At 38.9% G+C, this 20,468-nt stretch overlaps 1 protein-coding gene across 1 annotated transcript in view; it reads right to left on the bottom strand.

Moving 5' to 3' along the window:
• NCKAP5 (NCK-associated protein 5) overlaps positions 1–20,468 on the bottom strand; it is a 372,018-nt gene that overhangs the window by 14,445 nt on the left and 337,105 nt on the right. The window contains exons 15-19 of the mRNA XM_009895863.1: positions 19,776–20,087; positions 17,472–17,608; positions 15,271–15,400; positions 11,921–12,108; positions 4,890–4,970 (exon numbers count right to left, since the gene is read on the bottom strand). Coding sequence (XP_009894165.1) covers positions 4,890–4,970; positions 11,921–12,108; positions 15,271–15,400; positions 17,472–17,608; positions 19,776–20,087 — 848 coding nt within the window. The remainder of the gene's footprint in view (positions 1–4,889; positions 4,971–11,920; positions 12,109–15,270; positions 15,401–17,471; positions 17,609–19,775; positions 20,088–20,468) is intronic.

Genomic DNA, 20,468 nt, shown 5'->3' with positions numbered 1-20,468 from the left:
AACAGAACATGACCAGTTTCCCCCATTCTTGAGATTCTTCCAAAATACAATCTGAAATAGGTTTGTTAAACTCCCAACTGTCTCACAAAATTGGCTTAGCACAGGTTAGCAAATGCTAATGTCACCAGCACCAGCAAGCCAGACTCTGATATATCAATTGGAGTTGTCTGTGATTTTATTTCTGTTGGACTGCGCTGCGTAAAAGCTCAGGAGGTTTCTGCTATCCAGAGCCCATGGAGCCTAGGGAGATATTTCTGTTCATGCCCTGTCCCCTAGCACCTAAGGACACTGAGTAGTTTCTGCCCTGAGTAAACGTGAATGGTAATTATCTATATAGTGATGCAGCCATAAATCTGGATTCTTCTATCCTTTGACATCCAGCCTCCGTGCCTTACAACATTCTGGAGGAACAGGATATGGAGGCAAAAAAAGCTCTATCTCCCACAGGAATGGCAGGAGATACCTGAAATCCCAAGTCCAGAGCATTCCCTACTTGGTTATCAAAGTACCAAGTATCGAAGTTTTTGGCCGTGGTGGGGAACGTGTGGATTCCCAAACACTTTCACAGGGACAGAAGGACACTGCTGTGCAGTGCATGTGACACTAGTGAGTGCCATCAACATTAACCCTCTTTCCACTTAGAAAACATACTAATTGAGCAACCAAGTAGTTTTTATGTAACGTGAGGAAAAAACCCAACAGTATTTGCCTTGCAGAATAAGACAAGAAGATAAATGTCTTCATACCTGAATTTCCTACATAGCCAGCCACTTCATCTTCTAGTATCACCACTACAAGTGATGAAACTACCATGAGCAAACGAACCTCCAAAGACTATTCAGTCTGTAGCAGTTAACCAGAAAGGCTACAGCTCTCCACACTATGCAGCTCTTTCAGATGGTGACTGTTCTTTGGCTCGCTCTGCTGCCTCTGTTTTCATCACTGTGCTACTAATGATGTAATAATAAAGATTCCATGTTTTTACAATAGATTTTATCTATAGAAATGCTTTATTATAAATGTTGAGCACTCTGGTACCCTGGCTTGGTATAGTGGTTCTCTGAAACATGATAAGAAAGGATGGTGTTCCAATAATAGTAATAATAAAAATATTCCATATAATGATACAGATGAAAGTTTTAGCATTTCCCAGGAGCTCATACTCTAATGTTACGGAAAATGCAATAAAGAAATGGGTTTAAAAAACCCAAAAAGTTTCATTATGATATGATCTTAACAGTAACATTGTAGGACCAGATTAAAAAATACACAGTATTTGGCTCCCTTTTAACTCAGGGGAAAATGTCTGCTGATGTTCCATGACATTGCCCACAGAGCCAATGTACAGAAGTAGGATGCTACACATCAAAATTCTGACAGATAGAGGGAGAACATCTAAACCAATTTTCAAGCACCTATATAAACACCATGATTTTCACAGGATTGAAGTACGCGAATCTGTCAGAGATATCAGCAAAAGTTGCAGATTTCTAGCACCTTTGAAAACTGGGCAGCTGAAGCGTCTAAATATGAATTTAGGCACAGCCATTAGGAAATGAAGCTTGAAAAACTGGCCTATATTTTTCCTCATTAGGGGCCACAGACAAGACCCTTCCGTTAGGCTATGCAGGGCAAAATAATTCTTGCAACAGTGCTCAGGCAGTCTGTGCTGGCTGCATAGCTACTTCTATTCCTCAGTTTCAGGCATTGGCTGAAAAGCTCTTAAATTTCAAATCTGCTTTGCAATTTAGTACATGTGTTACCAACAAGTTTCCCAATCTGCTAACTTTTCTGTGGATACAGTGTCTTGAAGTCTAGACACCCCTGTTATAAGAAATATCATAGATTATTACTGCCTGATTAACATTTTAATTTTATAATGCTCAGCAATATAATTTATTCATATATAATTTCTTCATTCCCACCCACTTCTGCTTTACTCTTCATCCACCCAATCCATCTGAGGTCTTGTTTTGCAGTATGCTTTACAGAGCATTCAATAACCCATAGGATATATGCATGTGTAATAGGATGTCAGAAAAATCACTTTGTAATGTTTGTCTGGCAATTATTCAGATAATTCTTCAAATAATCACTTAGGGTTTTATTTGCTGAGAATAACACTGGAATAGTTAAGGGAAGTTCTTAAGGCTACAGCTTTTTATAGGATGTAAAAGTTTTAGTGACCTCTATGAACAATCAGGCAAAGAATGGAGTAATCCAGAGAAAGCTGCACCAATGGGAGCGGAGCTATCAGGATATGTCTCAGTCACTGATGGACTGATGGGCAGTTCAGGCTGGGAGGACTCTGACATGTGCTATGAAAACTTGTATCACTCTTCTTAGCCAGCGTGAAAGATAATTAGACATTTAAATTACATACCTATACCTTACAAACTTCCCTGTGTCACTTATTGCTAATAAGTCTGCTAAATCCCATGTTTGTTTCTCAAACCAAATGCAAATATTACTTTCCCTTAAAATAATATGGATGCTGCATGAGGCCTGGAATTCATGGATCGGGGCCTAAAAACACAGTAAGAAATAAAATATTTCACTTTGGGACTTTGTATAGAGGGTTTGAGTTCTCAAAATCCAATATTTTTCTTAAGGATTTAGACAATCTGTGTGTCATATTGCACAAAATCCAGTATAACTTCTCATTTAAGTAAAAGGTGAATCACTGCTGAGAGATGAAAACAGCTTGTAGAACAAACTATAAACACCTGCAAATTATTTCAGTATGATTTTTCCCGATATTTGACATAAAATTTGCCTTGTTTGCAAAGAGTATGTTGATTAGGATATAATTGGCTGTGTACATGTGAAAAGAAAAAGCACCCTGTTAAAAAAGAGTAGTTTGCTAATATATTTTCAGTATACTGCCACAGTTCCTGCTACCATCAGCTGTGTAACTTACTCCTCATATTCTGCTCAGAACAGAATGCTCATAGTGAAAGATCAGTCATTTTCTACCCTTCCCTGCATGATGTTTGAGTGCTTTATGCAAAACATATCACTGTTACAGATGGGGAAGGCAAGTTTCAGCTGGAAAAACAATTCACAAAAATATTACAGCATTATTCATCTCATTTAACTCTGCTAATCAGATGCTCCTCTTGGAGTCAAAATATTTTCTAGCTTCAGAAAACAAACAGCTCACTGAATACCTCTCTGCCCTACTGCTCTTATCTTGATGGAGTCAATCCACTGTTTATTGTACCCAATTTATTTTTTAGCTTTTTCTTTTATTACTAATAATAAATTTCTACCATTACAACAATTACATTATCTCACAAGCTTACTAATATTTATCATTTGTTGCTGTTAATGTGCCCTGAATTCCATTCTGGCCTCCAGTATTATTATCATATTCCAATTCAACGCAGAGAGAAATGAAACCTGAAGCTTTATTTCCAAAGATGGAGGACTGAAGAGTGTCTGGTTACAAATGGCAGAAACATTAGTGCACTTCGGGCCATGCTGCAAATCACAGCAGCTCCATCTGTCAAACCTTTGAAAACCAGCTCAGAACGTTTTCCACTCAGGGAAATCACTAGCAAATGATACTTTTATTCAATATGTACTTTTGGTTCTCATTAGACTAAAGGCTCTACCTACTTACACCTAAGAGCCACAGTGTCTACTAAATCCTTATGAAATCTTCAGTTATATAGGCAAATAGGCATTATAGTGCTCAGGATGTATCTGCAAGGCACAGTGTAGTGTGCTGGGAAGATACTGATGAGCAAGGTGGGTGGGCTGGGACCAAATGTGGTGGGGTCTTATCAACAGCCCGCTTATTTCAGCTCCTCAGCCCTGCTGAGAAATGGCCTGGAGTAACCAGGCCATAAGGAGCTGTGCTAACGCTGTGCCCAAGCAGGATCACTGTAAATTAGCTCTGTAAAGCTCTGTGTTGCTCTGGGCATTTGTACACAAGCAGTTTTGGACCGTTTCTCCGGGGACTCCAGCAAATGAGCTGCAGGACTTTTTGCGACATCTGGGCCAGTGTGTAATGTGGTTATGCAGCGCCTACATGCTGAAAAGACAAGGTTCTCTCTGTAATTTGAAATTACTTGCTGAGATGGTGGGATATGGGGTTTCTGCTCCAGTGATCCAGTTTTTCCACTAAAAAAGGGCAAATTTCTTCCCTCCTTACAGTGCCAAAGGGGTTATATCCAGTGAGCACAACACTCCAGCTGTGGCTACAGGACAGCTCAGTGTGCTGCCTTAAATCAGACAAGCCCACACATCTGCATCTGGCACTCGACAAACCACATAGGCACACTTCACTCCGTGCTGTGAGTTACTTGGGGATTTAGCATTCCATGACACTGTGCCATAGGCACTAGAAGTGCACCTACATGCCAGTGATGCTTCAAGTCCTTAACTTTCCTCCCATAGCTACAGCTTTTCACTTCCTCCGCGTCTTCTCTCAGACTCACATCCAAACTCTTCTGCTAGCCTTGCACACCATGTGTTTTAAATGCCACTCAGCCTGCTGTACTATGCCAAAGACTTTCTGTCCCTCACCAATATCCAAATACTCTTTTAAAACGCTGTGCTAAAAGATATTTGAGTTAAAATGTCGCCACCTACCCATCCCCATAAATACACGAACCAAACATAAAATAGAGAGAACTTTTACGCCAGCTGGAGGGCTAGTCAGAATGGGATTTGGTGGCACAGTACTAAAAAGTCCATTAGTGCTAGAAGCAGAACTGTATCAGCAGATAACAGCTTCCAGTTTTTTTAGGATATGTTTTTCCTAAAAATATCCCTCGCATACCATTAAAAAAGTTATTTTCTCTGGCGGACTCTGCTTTCCAAATGTCGTTTTGCCTTGCCAAAGCCTTTTAGAAACTTAAAAAAGTTACAGAGAATGTTACCATCCTCCTTGCTGAGCCACTCTCCATTGCATGACTTTTTCCTAAAACCTTAAGCAGTGTAAGAAGCCTCAGTTGTTTCACCTAGAAGGCACAGGGAGAGAAATGAGTCTCTGTATAACTGCAGCTTTTTATTGTTGCCAAGCTAGTTCCTCAGGCTAACTGTAAGAATGTTCTTCCACACTACACAACATTTCTTTTAAGCGATACACGTCAAGTGAGACTTTGGTCCCAGGAGACTGCCTAGCAGCCTTCAAATTGCTTGTTTTGCTGTCTCTTCACTTTACTTTTTGGAGGCAACTTTGATGCCCACGAACTAGAAACAATAAGACCTGATTAGGAATATAAAGCTCGGTAGAAGATCTCGGAATGTGAACCTGCCCTATGGAGGGGAAAAAAACATGCAGAGACGTGGGATTTGCTGATGTTTGGGGACATTCTAGCCTATTTCTAATTTCACATTTCCCCACATGGGTTGAATCAGACTTGCGGCTAGGAAAAATATTTTTAATTCCATACTACTCCCATGGGTGGTATGGTAAAATCTGTTTTCTTATCAGATCATGCTCCTGTGATTTTTGTCACTTAGGTTGTCAAATACTCCTATAAAATTCCCCTGACAATAGATCTTACATCAACTTGGGTAATTACTCAGATAGTCTTTGCTTTGACGGAACAAGTATTGCATCATTCATCTGAGAATCAAACCCCTTTGATTAAATAGAAAGGAAGTCTCGCAGCCCCAAGCCTGTCAGTGGGGAAATTCTATTCAGACAATTTTGACAAATGGAAACATGCGTAGCTTAAAGACCTCCATACACACCACGTTTAGGGAGCGTGGGGGGGCTGTGGTGCATAGAGTGGCTATTTCAGTAGTGCAGTCCATGCCCAGTGAGGCCTCCTGTGAGTGCTCTCAGTGACCTCCCCGTGGTGGCAGCAGACAGACGTGACCTTGCCCGGCAGCACCAGCTCCGGAGCAGAGGTCCAGGGCAGCTCCGAGCAAGCACGCATGAGGCAAGCGAGCTCGGGGGCAGCTTAGCTCCAGCTGGGCCACTTCGGGGCTGCCGTGACTGGTCTGCACTCTGACCTCAGCAGGTACGTCTGTGTGGCTTTACACCACCGTGAGGCTTCTGGCTTGTGTCCTAACACAGTGCCCAGTACGTGCTCCTTTTCTCTGGGTGAGGTAGTTCGCTCTGCTTCCAAAACAGAGGAGGTCAGTCCTAGATGGACATACAAGTCTGCTGGGTAGTATACTTTCCCTTTGTAATACTGCCCTTTTTAAAACTGCTGCTGGATCTTCTGTATACACTCTGTGCTAACATGATCTGAGTTTTGAAGATCTAATACAAAAGCAACGTTAAACATTAGTAGTAAACGTTATTTTCAGTTTCTGTGGCAGGGAGGATGAAAGGATAGCTGATCCTGAATGAATTAGCACCTGTCTCTGGTTCTAGGCTGACATCACCTAATGTTTACATTCATAAACTACCTCCCCAAACATATGCAAAGACTTTATATACTAATTCCTTACATGAAAGAAAAGCACTGATCTAAAAACACAAAAGCCAGGTGAATGAGTCTGCAGACTTATTCTCTGTCTACAAATTGTAGTAAGGTAGTATCTTCCTTAACATCTTAGTTTCATCAGGGCTAGGAAAGGAAATATATCTGATTCCTTCCTCACCTCATAAGCTTCTGCTGTCTTAAACCTGGCTAGGAAAACAGCAATGAAGAGGTGAGGTTTCTGTGCTTGATACACAGTAACTGAATTATACAATCAGTACACAGAAATCCACGATCAACTAATTCCTGGATTTGATCTAGCCCATCTAGATACTTTCTCTTATTGACAAGGGACCCCTTCTATCTTCTATTACTTTCTAGTATAATAATTTGTAAGAGTTGCTTCAAATTCTGTATTTGCAGTAACACACACATTGTGCAAAACAAGCTAAGACCTAGGTCATCTCCAGCATTTGCCATTTCCTTTCTGGTTACAACATGAGATAGGTATTGCTGTCCCCAATTTACAGACAGCGAAACTGAGATCCTGAGACCAAGCAACCAGGCAAATATCACTCAGTGCTGCCCACCTGCAGGAACTCTTGTTATTATGAAAGCATAAGCAAGGTAATTATTTAGTGCTCACTTGAGGGTGCACTGGGATGCAGTTTCACTCTCTGAAATACAAACGGTTGCTGCAATAGCTGCTTTTTACTAGTTTTCCACAGAGGAAAGCTTGGGGCACTGTGCATCTTGCTGACTTTGGGTTGAAAGCTGGGTACTCGGTGTGAGCGAGCTGCATAGGCTCCCGCTCTCTGGTCAATGCAAAGAAGCAAGGAGTTCCACAGGTCAATACCTCCTCCCCACTTTAAACTCTTAGGATGCAGCTCTTCCCAGCTGCTAATTGGACCCAAATCAGCACCTTAGGCTTTTTCACATGTGATAAACAGAATGCCTTCCTAAGCATATCTGATAATGTGAAAAAAAAATCAGTTCTCTGTAAAAGCAGAATGCACACAGGCTCCCTGGAACTACTTCAGACATTTAAATATGGAGAGTCTCTTTAAGAGGGGCTCCATTTAAAAGCCTAAGAGCTTTCCTCTTTCAGAGAGAATAAGGCAGGTTCAGAAAGTGACTCAGAGAACCCAAATCAGGCACATAAACTTTGCTGGCACGTTCTCCAGGAGCTGCCTAAATAGGTGAACAGTGCGAAGTACCCAGTGTGCTGCCAATTCATACCCTAACTCAAGACTTACTGATCTCTGTAGGAGGCCAAACGAAAGCAGAAGCAGTTCATGGCTGCCCTTGTTTTCCCCTTACTCCTGTTTAGTGTAGCCTGCAGAAGTGTCTAGGCTGCTTTAACTAATTCAGGAATGCAAGAACATGCTCTATAGTATCAGCTTAATGCTCTGGGATCCTTGAGGATGGCAAGTTTTGTGGCATTACCAAATTTTCTTATTCTTCTTTCTAGTCCTTTTGTGGATATTCCCCTCTGTTAATACGATGCATGAGAAGGCTTGTGAGTGCAACGAGTCAATCGTATAGCATTAACTCCCAATCAGCTTACTTAGCTGTAAAAAAACCTTAAGTTTATCTGGGAATGCCGCCACATGAGTCCCATTTGTAAATGCAGCCAAAAGAGCAGCAACTTCTCTAATTTTTCGTTTTCCTGTATTTTTCAGCAAGCTCTAATATCTACTTGAATTGCAAGACATGGTGATTTGAGCATTTGATCTCTTTCATGAATCATCTGTACAACACATACAAACTCTGCCGTGTTGAGTAAGACCCTAACGTCACACTGCACATACAAGCAAGCCTCTTTCGTTAAATGAGCCCCGTAGTTAAATTGCTGATGTAGTTAACATTGTAACTGTGCCAGAAATGTCAGATTTCTCATGTATGTCACCACAACCTAGGGAATACAAGAGAATTTAGAAGCTTGTGATGGGTACCAACCTCTTCCATAAAGGATCTTTTCCGTAAAGGGTACAAGTCATGCCTTGAAATACAAACAAGCCTTCATGGTGACTCAAATTGAGTAATACATAGGGACAAAAGAAAGCAAGAAGGGCTGTACTACAGAAAAAAAGTATGTGATGGTTGGTTAAGGACAGAGAAGAAAACATATTTTTCATGCTGCTCTGGGATCATAAGGATGATTAAGTAATAAAATCTTTGACCAACTCAGTTACTTCTCCAAGGGAACAAAGAAGACAATAAAAAGTCTTGCGTTGGTTCTCGTTTGATTATAAAATAGGTTAATAAATAATGGGCCTGGGTGAGGGAAATTTATCTTGTTTTCTGAATTCTTATGAGAAAAAATAAGTCACTGAGCTTTTAAAGTCTAAACGATAAATTAATTGAAATGTGAAACAATTTTTTCATTGCAAAAATATGGTAGCAATCATGATGTCAGCAAACTGCTCAAGGCACTACCAGTTACTGCTACAAGGAAGAGGAACAGCTGTTTAATGCACCTGAAGTTTCACTGAATAGGTGTCTCCCATGGGGGGACTGCAGTGGACTTTGGATCAGGTGCTGTGTATGCTTTATTAAATCAGAAACATTTCTGTTTCATTCAAATTAATTCAATTGATACACATAAAAGTTATAGTTTCTAGTTTACAAAATCCTACATGAGAAAAATACATCATGGCTGTTAATTTAAGTGAAAGTTTTATGTCCACGATTCAATGCGTTTCATTCCTTTGTTTGAAATTGTGATTTGTTTTTATTGTCCAAAATTCTGCAGCGTACAAAAGGATGACATTATTTCAGAATAAGTTTCCCAGGTCAAAATAAATGTAACATCAAATTGGTCTCAGTGCCAAGAGAATTCAACCAGGATGCTCTTTAAGACTTGGCAGATAAGAAGCTGGAACGATAAATATTTCTCCTGTCAATGTGTAAAAGCTGTTTTTGATTCCTCCAACTGTCCATTCAGTGTCCCTTTATCATAGTAATTGCCCATTGGTTGTTTCCCTTTTGAAACTCCTTCAGTGCAATACTTTTTTGCTGATAAAACTTGTTGTGTATATACTTTGGGGGTAACGCTGGTGGATATGTTCGGTGAGAAGGAGACAATTCAAATGACAGTAAGCCTGGGTTAACAGAGCTTCCTGCCAGAATGTCTCATTAGAGCACCCAGTCTGAAGCCACTATCGTACTGGTGCTGTACAGTCCAATTTAATTGGGCTGAGGGACTGATACAGCACACTGCTCTTTCGACAAGCAGTGTAAACTCATTCTGTCCATCACGACACTTGGTTGTTATTTTTTTTTTAAGGCTTCACACACACCATTTGGGAATGAAATTCGAAGCATGTAGCATTTCCTTTTTCAAAATGCCAAATATTCTGCATGAAAGCTGCACTCGCCCCCCACCCACCCTCAAAATTTCTGTTTTCTTTTAGAGTTGTTGGCCATAAGTGCCTCAGTTTCAGGTGTTCCCCTTTTTTTTGTGGGTAATGTTCCAGATCACACAGTTCCAATTTAAACAGACTGTGGATCTTCTTGGTTTGGACAAATTACAGCTCAGAAAAATTTGCCGTGCTGGTTCAAACAAGGAGTTCAGGGCAACCTGCTTTTCATGGTTAGTGCTTCTCATTTGTCATTCTGAAAAGTTTAATACTAATAGGCAAATCTCTAGTGCTTTATTGAGCTTTCACTGTTCAGCAAGAGGCAATGCTGTTTTGAGAGCTATTTCAGATCCTCAAAAAGTAATCTCAAAAGCCCCCCAACATAATGCATGAAAAATGCTAGTGCTGAGTTACACCTGTTGCCTTCCAGTTTAATGATGGATTTTTACAAGGCTCCTAAGACTATTTCAATGAGTTTTGTTCAAGTTTTGATGCTGATTGGGCACATTGCGGAGATGTCATGTACAGGAAACGCACAAGAAGAATGAATTAAAAGTAGATGCTAATCTGAGCCACTTTTGTATAGTGGAACCAAATCTAATTGCTCTGTTAATAGCAAAAGACCTTGTCCTTCATAAGGCAGAATTGATTTTTATATATTTTTATATATATAGATACATGCATATATAATTCATCTCATCTGCATAATTAAGCTACGAATTTCTAGATGTTCAAGATGAGGAGCTAAGTGGATGCTCAAATTATTTTCTCTCATCTATCCTTTTTACTACTCTTCTGCTACCTTTTTTGTTTTCCTTTTCTTCTTCCCAACTATGAAGCCAGATTCTTTAAAATTGTTCTTTCTAATATGACCCAAATATACACAAATTCAATCATATTCTGGGTACTAGTGGAATTTGTTTGATTGGGAAATGAGGCAGATACATTTCAGGGCTTTTCTTTTGAAGTTTGTGAGTCAATTTAATATTCAGTTAAGCAGGGCTTTCATGCCAGCAGAGTTGGAATAAACAGGGCCATTGCCAGTTTGTTCCACACATTCCTTCTGCACATTTGGCCCAGATTCCCGAAAGCTGTAAAACTCTAACTTTGGTTGGAGTTAATCACCTCTGAAGTTACAATGCACAGTGACTTTCTGAAGCTGGAAACTGGGGTCTGGGAAGAGATAAAAATTCTTTTTCACTTATACCAGTATGCTACAAAACAATAGCTCATTCATTATTTTCTGCTACCACCTTTGTTTATACTGTAATATACCTAAAATGTGCTGAGTGCTACACACAGAAACAAAAGAGCTTGTATTTAAAAAGAAGAAGAGCTAGGTAAAGAGACTGAACATGGAGGCAAAATGATTACAGTGGACCATGGCTGGGTGGCTCTATTTTCAAACAAATAGGCTTGTTAGAGCAAAGGAGAGAGATAGTGAGAAAGAAGTGTGAGGATGAGAGGAGAAGGCATGAGAAAAGAGGAGGAAAAGAGCAGGTTGAGAAGTTGCTTTTCAGGGTTGTTGAGACTGCATGATGTCAGGTTCAATATTTTTAGAGACAGAAATAAATAGCAAGTGGATTCACATGAAGTAAGCGGAGAAAACAAATTTGTTTCAGTTTAGCATCAAGATCTGGACTGGTCAGGACCAGATCAGGACTGATCTTCATCAAAAGATGTTTAAAATGTTCAAATCAGGAGTTCCAGAGCTAACACCAAGAGTTATTTCAAAAGAGAGCAGAAGATATCTGATTTCCATAGCGTAATTTCATTTGAATTTTCAGGAATACTACTTTAGATGTTTACTTCATTTACTGCATGTTGTGCTATACCTATTACCTAACTATATGTGAAGGAGCAGCCTTGAAAGATAAATTGTGTGTTCTTTTGCTAGCCTTAAATTTCAACTCCTCTGTAATGGTAGAGTGCTAGTGCTAGCCTGTCTCTACTTGTCAATTTTGGAAGTCTAATTCTATGACAGGTGAGCATCAGAATGTAACATTCTGTTCTAAAAATATTTAGATCTTTACTCTTCTGTGGGTCATGCTGTTGTTTTCAAGTGTGCTTGGTTTTTGTAATCAATCAACACACTGAGGAAAAAACAAGAGACAAATACAAATAATCATGAAGAAAATGAGAAGCCATATGAAAATCACAGTTACTCACACTTGGGCTCTCCTTGCCCTTGCTGTCTTTACTGGAAGCTCCACTCAGCTGCTCAATTAAACTGTAATGTGTTAATTGTTCAGGTCCGTCCTCTCCAAAATGGCCATAGAGACTGTGTTGGTATAAATCCAAGATTGACATTGGGTTCCCCAGAAATGACTTTCTCTGATTTTGTTTTTCCTGCTCAGCTGTAAGAGATATTAAAAATAATATCGTTATGGCATATTTAATTGATGAAATGCAGTCTACATACATTGTAATATAATTTTACAATTTTTAAATGTATTTACAATGTTTTAAGGTATCTGGAATTAAATGTAATAAAAGCATTTAAATACTAGCTCCTATCTCTCCAATCAATGCAGATACAGAGGACTGTTCATACTTAATATTGAAGGTGAAGGAGATGGTATGAGACAGCCAGAATTAATTTCCTTTCTTTTTAAATTATAGACGAGATGGTTAATTTGGGGAGCTCGTTCTACTTATTTATTTGCTGTAAGATTTTGTTCCTCTCTCTTAATAGCCTTACATGGCTGATGGGCTAAGTTCCTGTAGCATGTCTTTTGGTTTGACTATATTTGATAATTCTTTCCTTTTCACTACGTTTTTAGCTAATGAATTCAACAGTATAAAAAAATACATTAGTAAGGTAAGAAACAGGTATTACCCATTTGTTATAGATCTTACTGTAATACAAGAACATTAGGAATAAAACCTCAGTTTCCAAAGTCCAAGGCTGAAAACTATTCAGAAGATCAAAAGAAAACCAGAGAGATTTTCTGCAGCTCCATGAGAACGCACAGGAGTCAGAGGTTTACATGATCATTAGCGTCTTTCCTCACACTTCTTGTTACCCAAACTTCAACTCTGCCTTATAACCTATAGCATTAGAAGAGCCTCTGCCTCCAGTGCCTCCAACAGAATCGCATCAAGATAAAACCTTAATGAAACTGGAATAAAAACATTTTCATGGTTGAAACAGAAGAACCTGGAATATTTGGCTTATTCCCTGCTATTCTACTGACCTTCTCTGTAACTTTGCGAAATGTATTGGGAATGTCATCCAAAGCCCACTAAATCAATGAAGGTCTTATCATTGAGTTTTAATAGCCTTTGCATTGGGCATTCAGTCTCTCAGTCTTTCTGTTCCCCACTCATAAATGGAAAATGAAAATCACTCCAACATTACAGTTGTGCAACCAGTGAAAAGTTCATTAATGCTTTGGTAACCCATCTAATAAATTGATTGTCAAGTGATTGTCCCCCTGTACTTGGCACTGGTGAGGCCCCACCTCAAGCACTGTGTTCAGTTTTGGGCCCCTCACTACAAGAAAGACATTGAGGTGCTGGAGTGTGTCCAGAGAAGGACAACGAAGCTGGTGAGGGGTCTGGAGAACAAGTCTTCTGAGGAGCAGCTGAGGGAACTGGGGTTGTTTAGTCTGGAGAAAAGGAGGCTGAGGGGAGACCTTATCGCTCTCTACAACTCTCTGAAAGGAGGTTGTAGTGAGATGTGTGTTGGTTTCTTCTCCCAAGTAACAGGCGATAGGACAAGAGGAAATGGCCTCAAGTTACACCAAGGGAGGTTTAGGACAGATATCTGGAAAAACTTCTTCACAGAAAGAGTTGTCAAGCATTGGAACAGATTGCCCAGGGAAGTGGTGGAAACCTAGACAATTCTATGATTCTAAAGATAATTATCTATACATACAAAAATATTCTCTATGAATTGTTTTGCTGCAGCCCCTGCCTCAGCCTCATGTGGATGTTTTAGGATTATATCACTTTTGTGCATAAGGAAGCTAAGATCTTTGAACCAAAAATGGAATAAAGTATTGTTATTAATATGATGTGAGAACTGCATTTATAGAACACAGAACGGAAATCTTGACCATAAAGAATGACCACAGCAGAAATACTTTTGCAATAATGCTTTATAATTTTCTTTTCTACTTGTCTCAATTGCCGTTATGAATTTTAGTTTAGTTACTAGCCCAAAAGTTAGCCATATACACAAAATTAATGATTTGCTGTGTAAAATGGTGACTTCAAGTAATGCTTAGGTATTATTAAACTTGGAATCTGCTGCCATTTAATGCAACTGCTTACCCAGGATAAAATCAATTTTTTTGCAAATTGTGATCAATAAAGAAAAAAATGCTTATCTACCTCTTCAACAAAACACATCTTTCTTGTATTAGAACATGATTTGTAAAAAGCAAAACCTGTAAAAAGAAGCGTTTATGGGCTGAGTTAAATGACTTGCAATGATTCATACAGATTAAAAATACAAAGTTACAGGAGTAATGTAAATAAACGGTCCTGGCTTCCTACTCTGCTCTCTCTCTGGTGGAATCAGAAAAAATGGATTAGCTCTGAAAATGCCAAATGTTTAAGTCCAACTCCCCGCAGACACTAAAGAGCACAGTATGTCTGTCAACAGTATCTAGCTGTCCATGGCACTTTTAATGCATTCATCACTGCGGTATCTACTGTAGGTGCTAATCTCTGCTAGGTCAAGCTCACTGCTGTGCAGAGGGTCAGCACAAATCCTGTGAATCACTGAAGTACTGCTTAAGCTCTCAGGGCTTCTGTGGTGCAGAGACCTTGCACTGGCCTTTGCACTCGCCAGAATTTATCTCCTGCAGGGAAGCCACCGGCTGCGTAGGCAAGGATACGAGCCACACTCTCTTCCCCCTCCCAGAGGGCACACATCTGCCCTGAAAGGTGGCTTGCAGCACGGGAAGCTGGTGGTCAAGACAAGACAGCAATTTCTTGGGTTATTAAACACACAGAAAACTATTACCTCAAGAACTTCACTTAATGTGTTTTTGGAATTCAGTAAATTCCAAATTGCCATCAATTCTTGCAAAAAGGTTTGATACTTGAAAATGGCAATATACGCACAGAGGACAATGAGAGAGACTTCACTATGGCACTATAACCAACATCACTTTGAAACAGAGGTTGGAAAACTAAGGCCTTGATCATTTAGTTATTTCAACTGGCTAATATAATTAAAAGGAAAAAAGGGAAGCTATCTATATAGTCACCTTTTACATTTTGTAATAATGTACAGAAGGCTTCTTTTTACCTACGCTGCAGGGATTTATGCATAAAAACCTATGAGTTAAGCCCCTGCTAGCAAAAACTGTGGAAGAGAGAAAAAAAAGATACACACATAGAATAAAAAGCAAAAAGTAATAAAAAGTTAATGGAAAATTAGACTGAAGTAAGATCTGAGGTTAGAACGTTAAAACTAGACAGCAAGTTTAATGAAGGACACTATCTGCTGCTGAGTCAGAGTGGAGATGACTGATATACATTTTTATGCACAAATTTTCAATTACCTTGTTTGTTGTTCTTCGTTAACTCTACAAAAGTCTCCTCTGCAGTCCTAAAATAATTTTTTTCATACTCTGGCTCCAGCTCAGTGTCACTGCTGCTCGCAGAATAAGTACACACTCTCAGAGCTCTGTCCTGTACAAATTAAGGGTATTGCCATCATTCAGATGATGCACATATATAAAAATAATTCCGAAGATGGTATTAGGAGTGGAACATTCTATATTCATCAGGCAGTATAAATTGATACTTCAACTAGAAAAAAGTCCACATCAGTTTAACTAACCACTTCTCCTTCAAGTAAGCAATCATCAGTCCATCGTGGGGGAAATAACACATTCTTGTCCTGGTAAGTATCCTGAGTTAGTCTGGCAGACACAGTCCAGATTTTACCTTTTTTCTTTTCACTGCAACATTGTTTTCAAATATACCAACATTTTTAGACAATTGCACCCATCAAGTTCAATTTTAAAACTTCTCAAGTATGTTTAGTACAGTGTATTTGTAACATATAACATTATCCCACATCAAATGGTTTGCTGCAAGCAATTCTAGAGGCAATTAGGATGGCCAGTAGACAATGCTCATGCTCTCTATACCAGTAAATACTAAATTCGTCCTAAATTCATGTCCCTTGTCCTGGCATTTACATTACAGTACTGGAGAGCCCTTAATTCCCAGCTGATTCCTATCCCATTTTTCTTCAGGAAGCAACACTAAGGATTTTCTTCTGGGAGTAAATAGGAATGCTGACAGCTCTGGACAGCTTCTAATCATAGAAGGCCTGAAGGCTTAAAACTTTCAGGAGCAGCAGCTCAGTACAATAAGACCCACAGAACGGGTGTGGGGATGCTAAGCCTGACACTGCTCAGTTAGTGGCATCTACAGGTACAAATACCACCTGCTGTCCTAACCCCAGTTGCCTATCATGGCTCAAAACAGCTTTTAATTCTGTTTTTCAGAAAGTGATATTCTTTTCCCCATCTTCGCATCCATACAGCAGTTTTTAACTGATGCAGAAGGACATCCATTTGATAGGAAGTACATACTTGTGGAGAGGGCACCAGACCTGAGGATACCTGCATGTAGCCAGGTATGCCCAATATTATCTGTAAAATTGGGAGATTGCAAGTCAGCTGTAGTTCCAAAACCACCTAGACACATTCAGTCCACCTACACTGAGACTTCTGACTCTTAGGCAGACTAATTAGCAGTAACACATGTATCATGTGTTAAGATGGTTTTGGGACTGGAGGTGATCCGTCACAACTGGCTCAAGGTGAAGACTGCACTGATGTGGTTGTTCCTTGGAAGCCAAAACTATTGCACTACAGAGGATTCACCGCCAGTTTGTCAATGATATACAAGACAAGTAATTTTCTCTCTCTGTTTCTGTCCCAAATATCCAGACCGTGGGCCATATAAAAATGTGAGATAACGCAGTCGGTAAATACATAGATAAAGCAGACATGCAAAAAAGTTACGGAACAAAATGTTTTTAGCATCTTGTAATGTAAGGCTTATTATCTAGCAGTGTCTGACAATTTCCTTGCCTAGCGCCCGCTTTCTTGATCAAGTTTTTTTCTCTCTTTGTTAACCTGCTGACCCTGTACTTCTCCCAGGGCTTGACAGCCTGTCATTCCTGAATGTGAATAACCTGACAACCATCAGCAGTAGCTTTTACACAGGTATATGCACTTGCCTGTTCTTTTTACAGTTTTTATGAAAAGACTGAAGGACAGACAGATCATTGCAGGGATTAACCAAAACCACACAGAAAGATGTAAGAAAAGTATTTTTTCTTTCACAATACTTTCACAGCACATCTGCTCAAACGCTCGTACTACACAGCCATACAGACAAGGAAACCCAGGCCTGGGGAAGAAAAGAGATCCGAATCTCAAGGCAGGCAAACAAACAAGGTCACGTTTCTTGAAGAGAAAACCAGGGTAAAAGGTCTCAATTTCCTTGTCTATAAAATGCCTGTGAGGTTTTTAATTAAAATATGTTTATAAACCATGAGGTCAAAGTACCTTTGGGTGCTGTATTATTATAATTAATAAATAATGAGAATGCAAACGAAGGGCAAGAAAGTAACTGTAGCTGTTAGATTGCTAGTTACTCTTCCAACTATAATAAAAACATTCACCATTTCTGATTCTTTACACCACAATACATATCTCATTTAATAGATGACAATTTATACCTTTGTTTTAGTAGTTTTCTTGGTGGTCCACTCTGGAAGAACTTTTCTATTTTCCACAGTTTCTTCAGTATGCTCTAATGAGACAGAGGTCACAGAACTTGGTTCTTGTTCACTTTGCTTTGCAAGGTTAATTACTCCTGAATTAAGAGAGACATTATTTAAATTGTAGGTCTCATCAGCATCTTCATGACAGTGTTTCAATTATAATTCAGTAAAAACTAGGGGCAAGTCATGATACTTTCATTATGTCAAATAATACCTTACTACTCAAAGGAACAACTTACTAACTTACTGGAATAATTCCAACAACTACAGTGGCAGAATTTGATCCAAAGCCTTTTCCAGTTAAAATGAGAAAAGGAAGGCATGGATTTAAATCCCTATATTAGTTTTAAAATATATACTCTTTCAAATAAGAAACAACATTCAATAACTACTTCTAGGCATTGTAGGATCTGCTTTGCTATTTTATGTTCTCAGAGAGAGAACAGTCTGTTAACATAAATATAATTAGAAGTACCTTTCTAGCAGAAATTCTCAATCAGCTATGCTTTTTATTTGCTATATTTGCACTATGCAAAATCAGAACATCAAAGAAGATAGATGTTGCGTATGAAATAAAGTGATAATTGTAATTTGGATGAGAAAGTGAGGGAGAGAAGAATCGAATGAAAATATTCTAGTAAAGAATGAGTTGACCCCACCATCTGATGTATACTACTTTTTTTTAACATCTCTTCATGACAATTTAATTAAGATACAAACCTTACAAGGTTGCTGCAGTGAATATTAGCATTAAGATCAGAACAGTCTTACTGCTACGGACTTCTTATGAAGCAATTCAATGCTTGCAGTTTCTGTTCAATTTGTTATAATGACAGTGTTTAATCATGGACTCTACTCTATAGCACACTGCTGAATTGAGGTCACACATGTGGCTATTCAAGCATGTAGCGTATAATCTATAACTAAGATTTCTCTTCTAAATCGTTCTTAGCTCTACCATTAATTAACAGTGCATTTATTTAAAAAATACTAAGTATTAAAATATCTTTTATTTAGGTTTGATTTGAAACAAGTAGGAGAGTCTGCAATGAAGCACACAATGTGTGTTTGCAGTCTATTATACCATTACAATACTGCACTGGGAACACTGCTAAATCAACTAAGTTCTAAGATCTTTAATTAGAATTCTTCTGTTATGCATCTTATGAACATATAAAAGAGGCTTCTTTCCTCCTAGGCTCAATACATCAGCTCATTAGCAGAGCACATATTTGATGGCCTTAAACTAAGCTTAAACTTGATATTTAACCTTACATGCTAATTACATGCAACGTTTCTACAGATAGAGCGATACAGATTTATGCAAGTTAAACACTCACAACTTTTATAGGAGCAATAAATACTTATGCTGACAAAGCGCTAACAACCATAACCCCAATAAATACAGGACATTGCATTTGATCAAGACAAAACAATACTCTTCTGCATTAAACCAATTACTTTTACTGTGTTTTGTACCATATTTATCATGCTGTATGTAACGATTTCTAATGTTTTTGACATATATACTAATAGCTCAAAAACCTTCAAAAATGTACATAAATGGTGAGTGTGCATTTATAAAGAATTGCACAGAGCTCAATGGAACTATTTACTAATACAAAGTTATTTGTTGGTGCTTTGCCGGGTTGCTAGTCCCTTTATTTGTTTGTCAGCTTTTGTTTTATAGTGTAACCACACACATAGCTGCTAAGTGAAAATAAGGTATTATATATTTGTATATAGAAAGGTACTTGTATAATATAGTAAAGTAATGAGAGCCTTGTTTGAGGTCAAGTCCGTATATTCATTTGGACAGAATTTATGCATTGAGAACAAACGAGTCCTTAGTCCAAATCTGTTTCAAAAGCAAGTCTTTATGAATTTTTTTTTCCTATGTCACAACATGGCTATGCTTTGTACTTTGCCGCAAAGTCTGATCCTGAATATTGCTGAACATCTGCATCTTATTCAAGTCAAATTCCAAGGCTGGCATATGTTTTTTCTTCAAGTACTGTTTCTTGAGAAAAGGACTGAAGTACTTAACACATTTTCCTTCCTCAGATAAGCATTATGTGTAACAAAATTTCCATATGGCTCAGGTCACAAACTTGTTAACCTTATGCATTCATAAAAAGAATATCTTCTGCTCTGCATTTAACATTTCTGTTATCAATTGTCATTATTATAGGACTTCTGCTAATGAAAACAGACATCAGGGCAGAAATAATGTGATTTTCAGCGTAATTGACATTTTACCTGAGGAAGCTGGTTTTGGAAGGCGACTTTGAAAAGGTCGTATTCCTTTGGCAGTCATGGCTGGATCAGATGTTGAGTGACTAATTATGCTTTCCACAGACTCCTGGCTCTTAGCTATTGAAGGCACTTCTCGCTCAAGAGTTTTGGCTTTTACTGAAGGAGCTGAAAGAACTTGCTCAGAGGGTGCAAGGACTTCTGTTTCCAAGGTTGATTCTTGCTTAGAAACGTGTCGCCCTGTAGATCGGTTCCCTGAGTCGGGGAGGGGGAAGGTTCCAATCCCACTGTCCAGCGTCCTCATCTGGCAGCAAGACTCTAAGATACAGGAAAATTGTGTGACGGGGTGGAGCTAAAGGTGTCGCTGGTATTTAAAGACAGTGAAAGGATCTACGGGAAAAAAGGGCATCTTCGAGGGAAGGTTTCAAGGAAAGAAAAACATTTTGCATTTTGTGAGTATGCTGTTACCTGTTATTTGTATGCTTTTGACACAATACATCTAACTGAATACAATGAAATACAAATCTGAGGTGCAATTAAACTAACAGGTGCCAAAACATTGAAATTGGCCTGCTTCAGAGTCATGATGTGATAATGAATAAGAAGGGCATGTCCTCGAAAGTGATCACAGCTGGAATTTTTCAATGATTTATTCTGAAGGCCAAAAGAAAGACTGGAGAGTACCAATGTGAGGGCTTG

Source organism: Charadrius vociferus, unplaced genomic scaffold, assembly GCF_000708025.1.
Source record: "Charadrius vociferus isolate BGI_N301 unplaced genomic scaffold, ASM70802v2 scaffold862, whole genome shotgun sequence".
Classification (NCBI taxonomy): domain Eukaryota; kingdom Metazoa; phylum Chordata; class Aves; order Charadriiformes; family Charadriidae; genus Charadrius; species Charadrius vociferus.
Note: the sequence above shows the minus strand (reverse complement) of the source record. Positions and strands in the feature narration are given on the sequence as shown.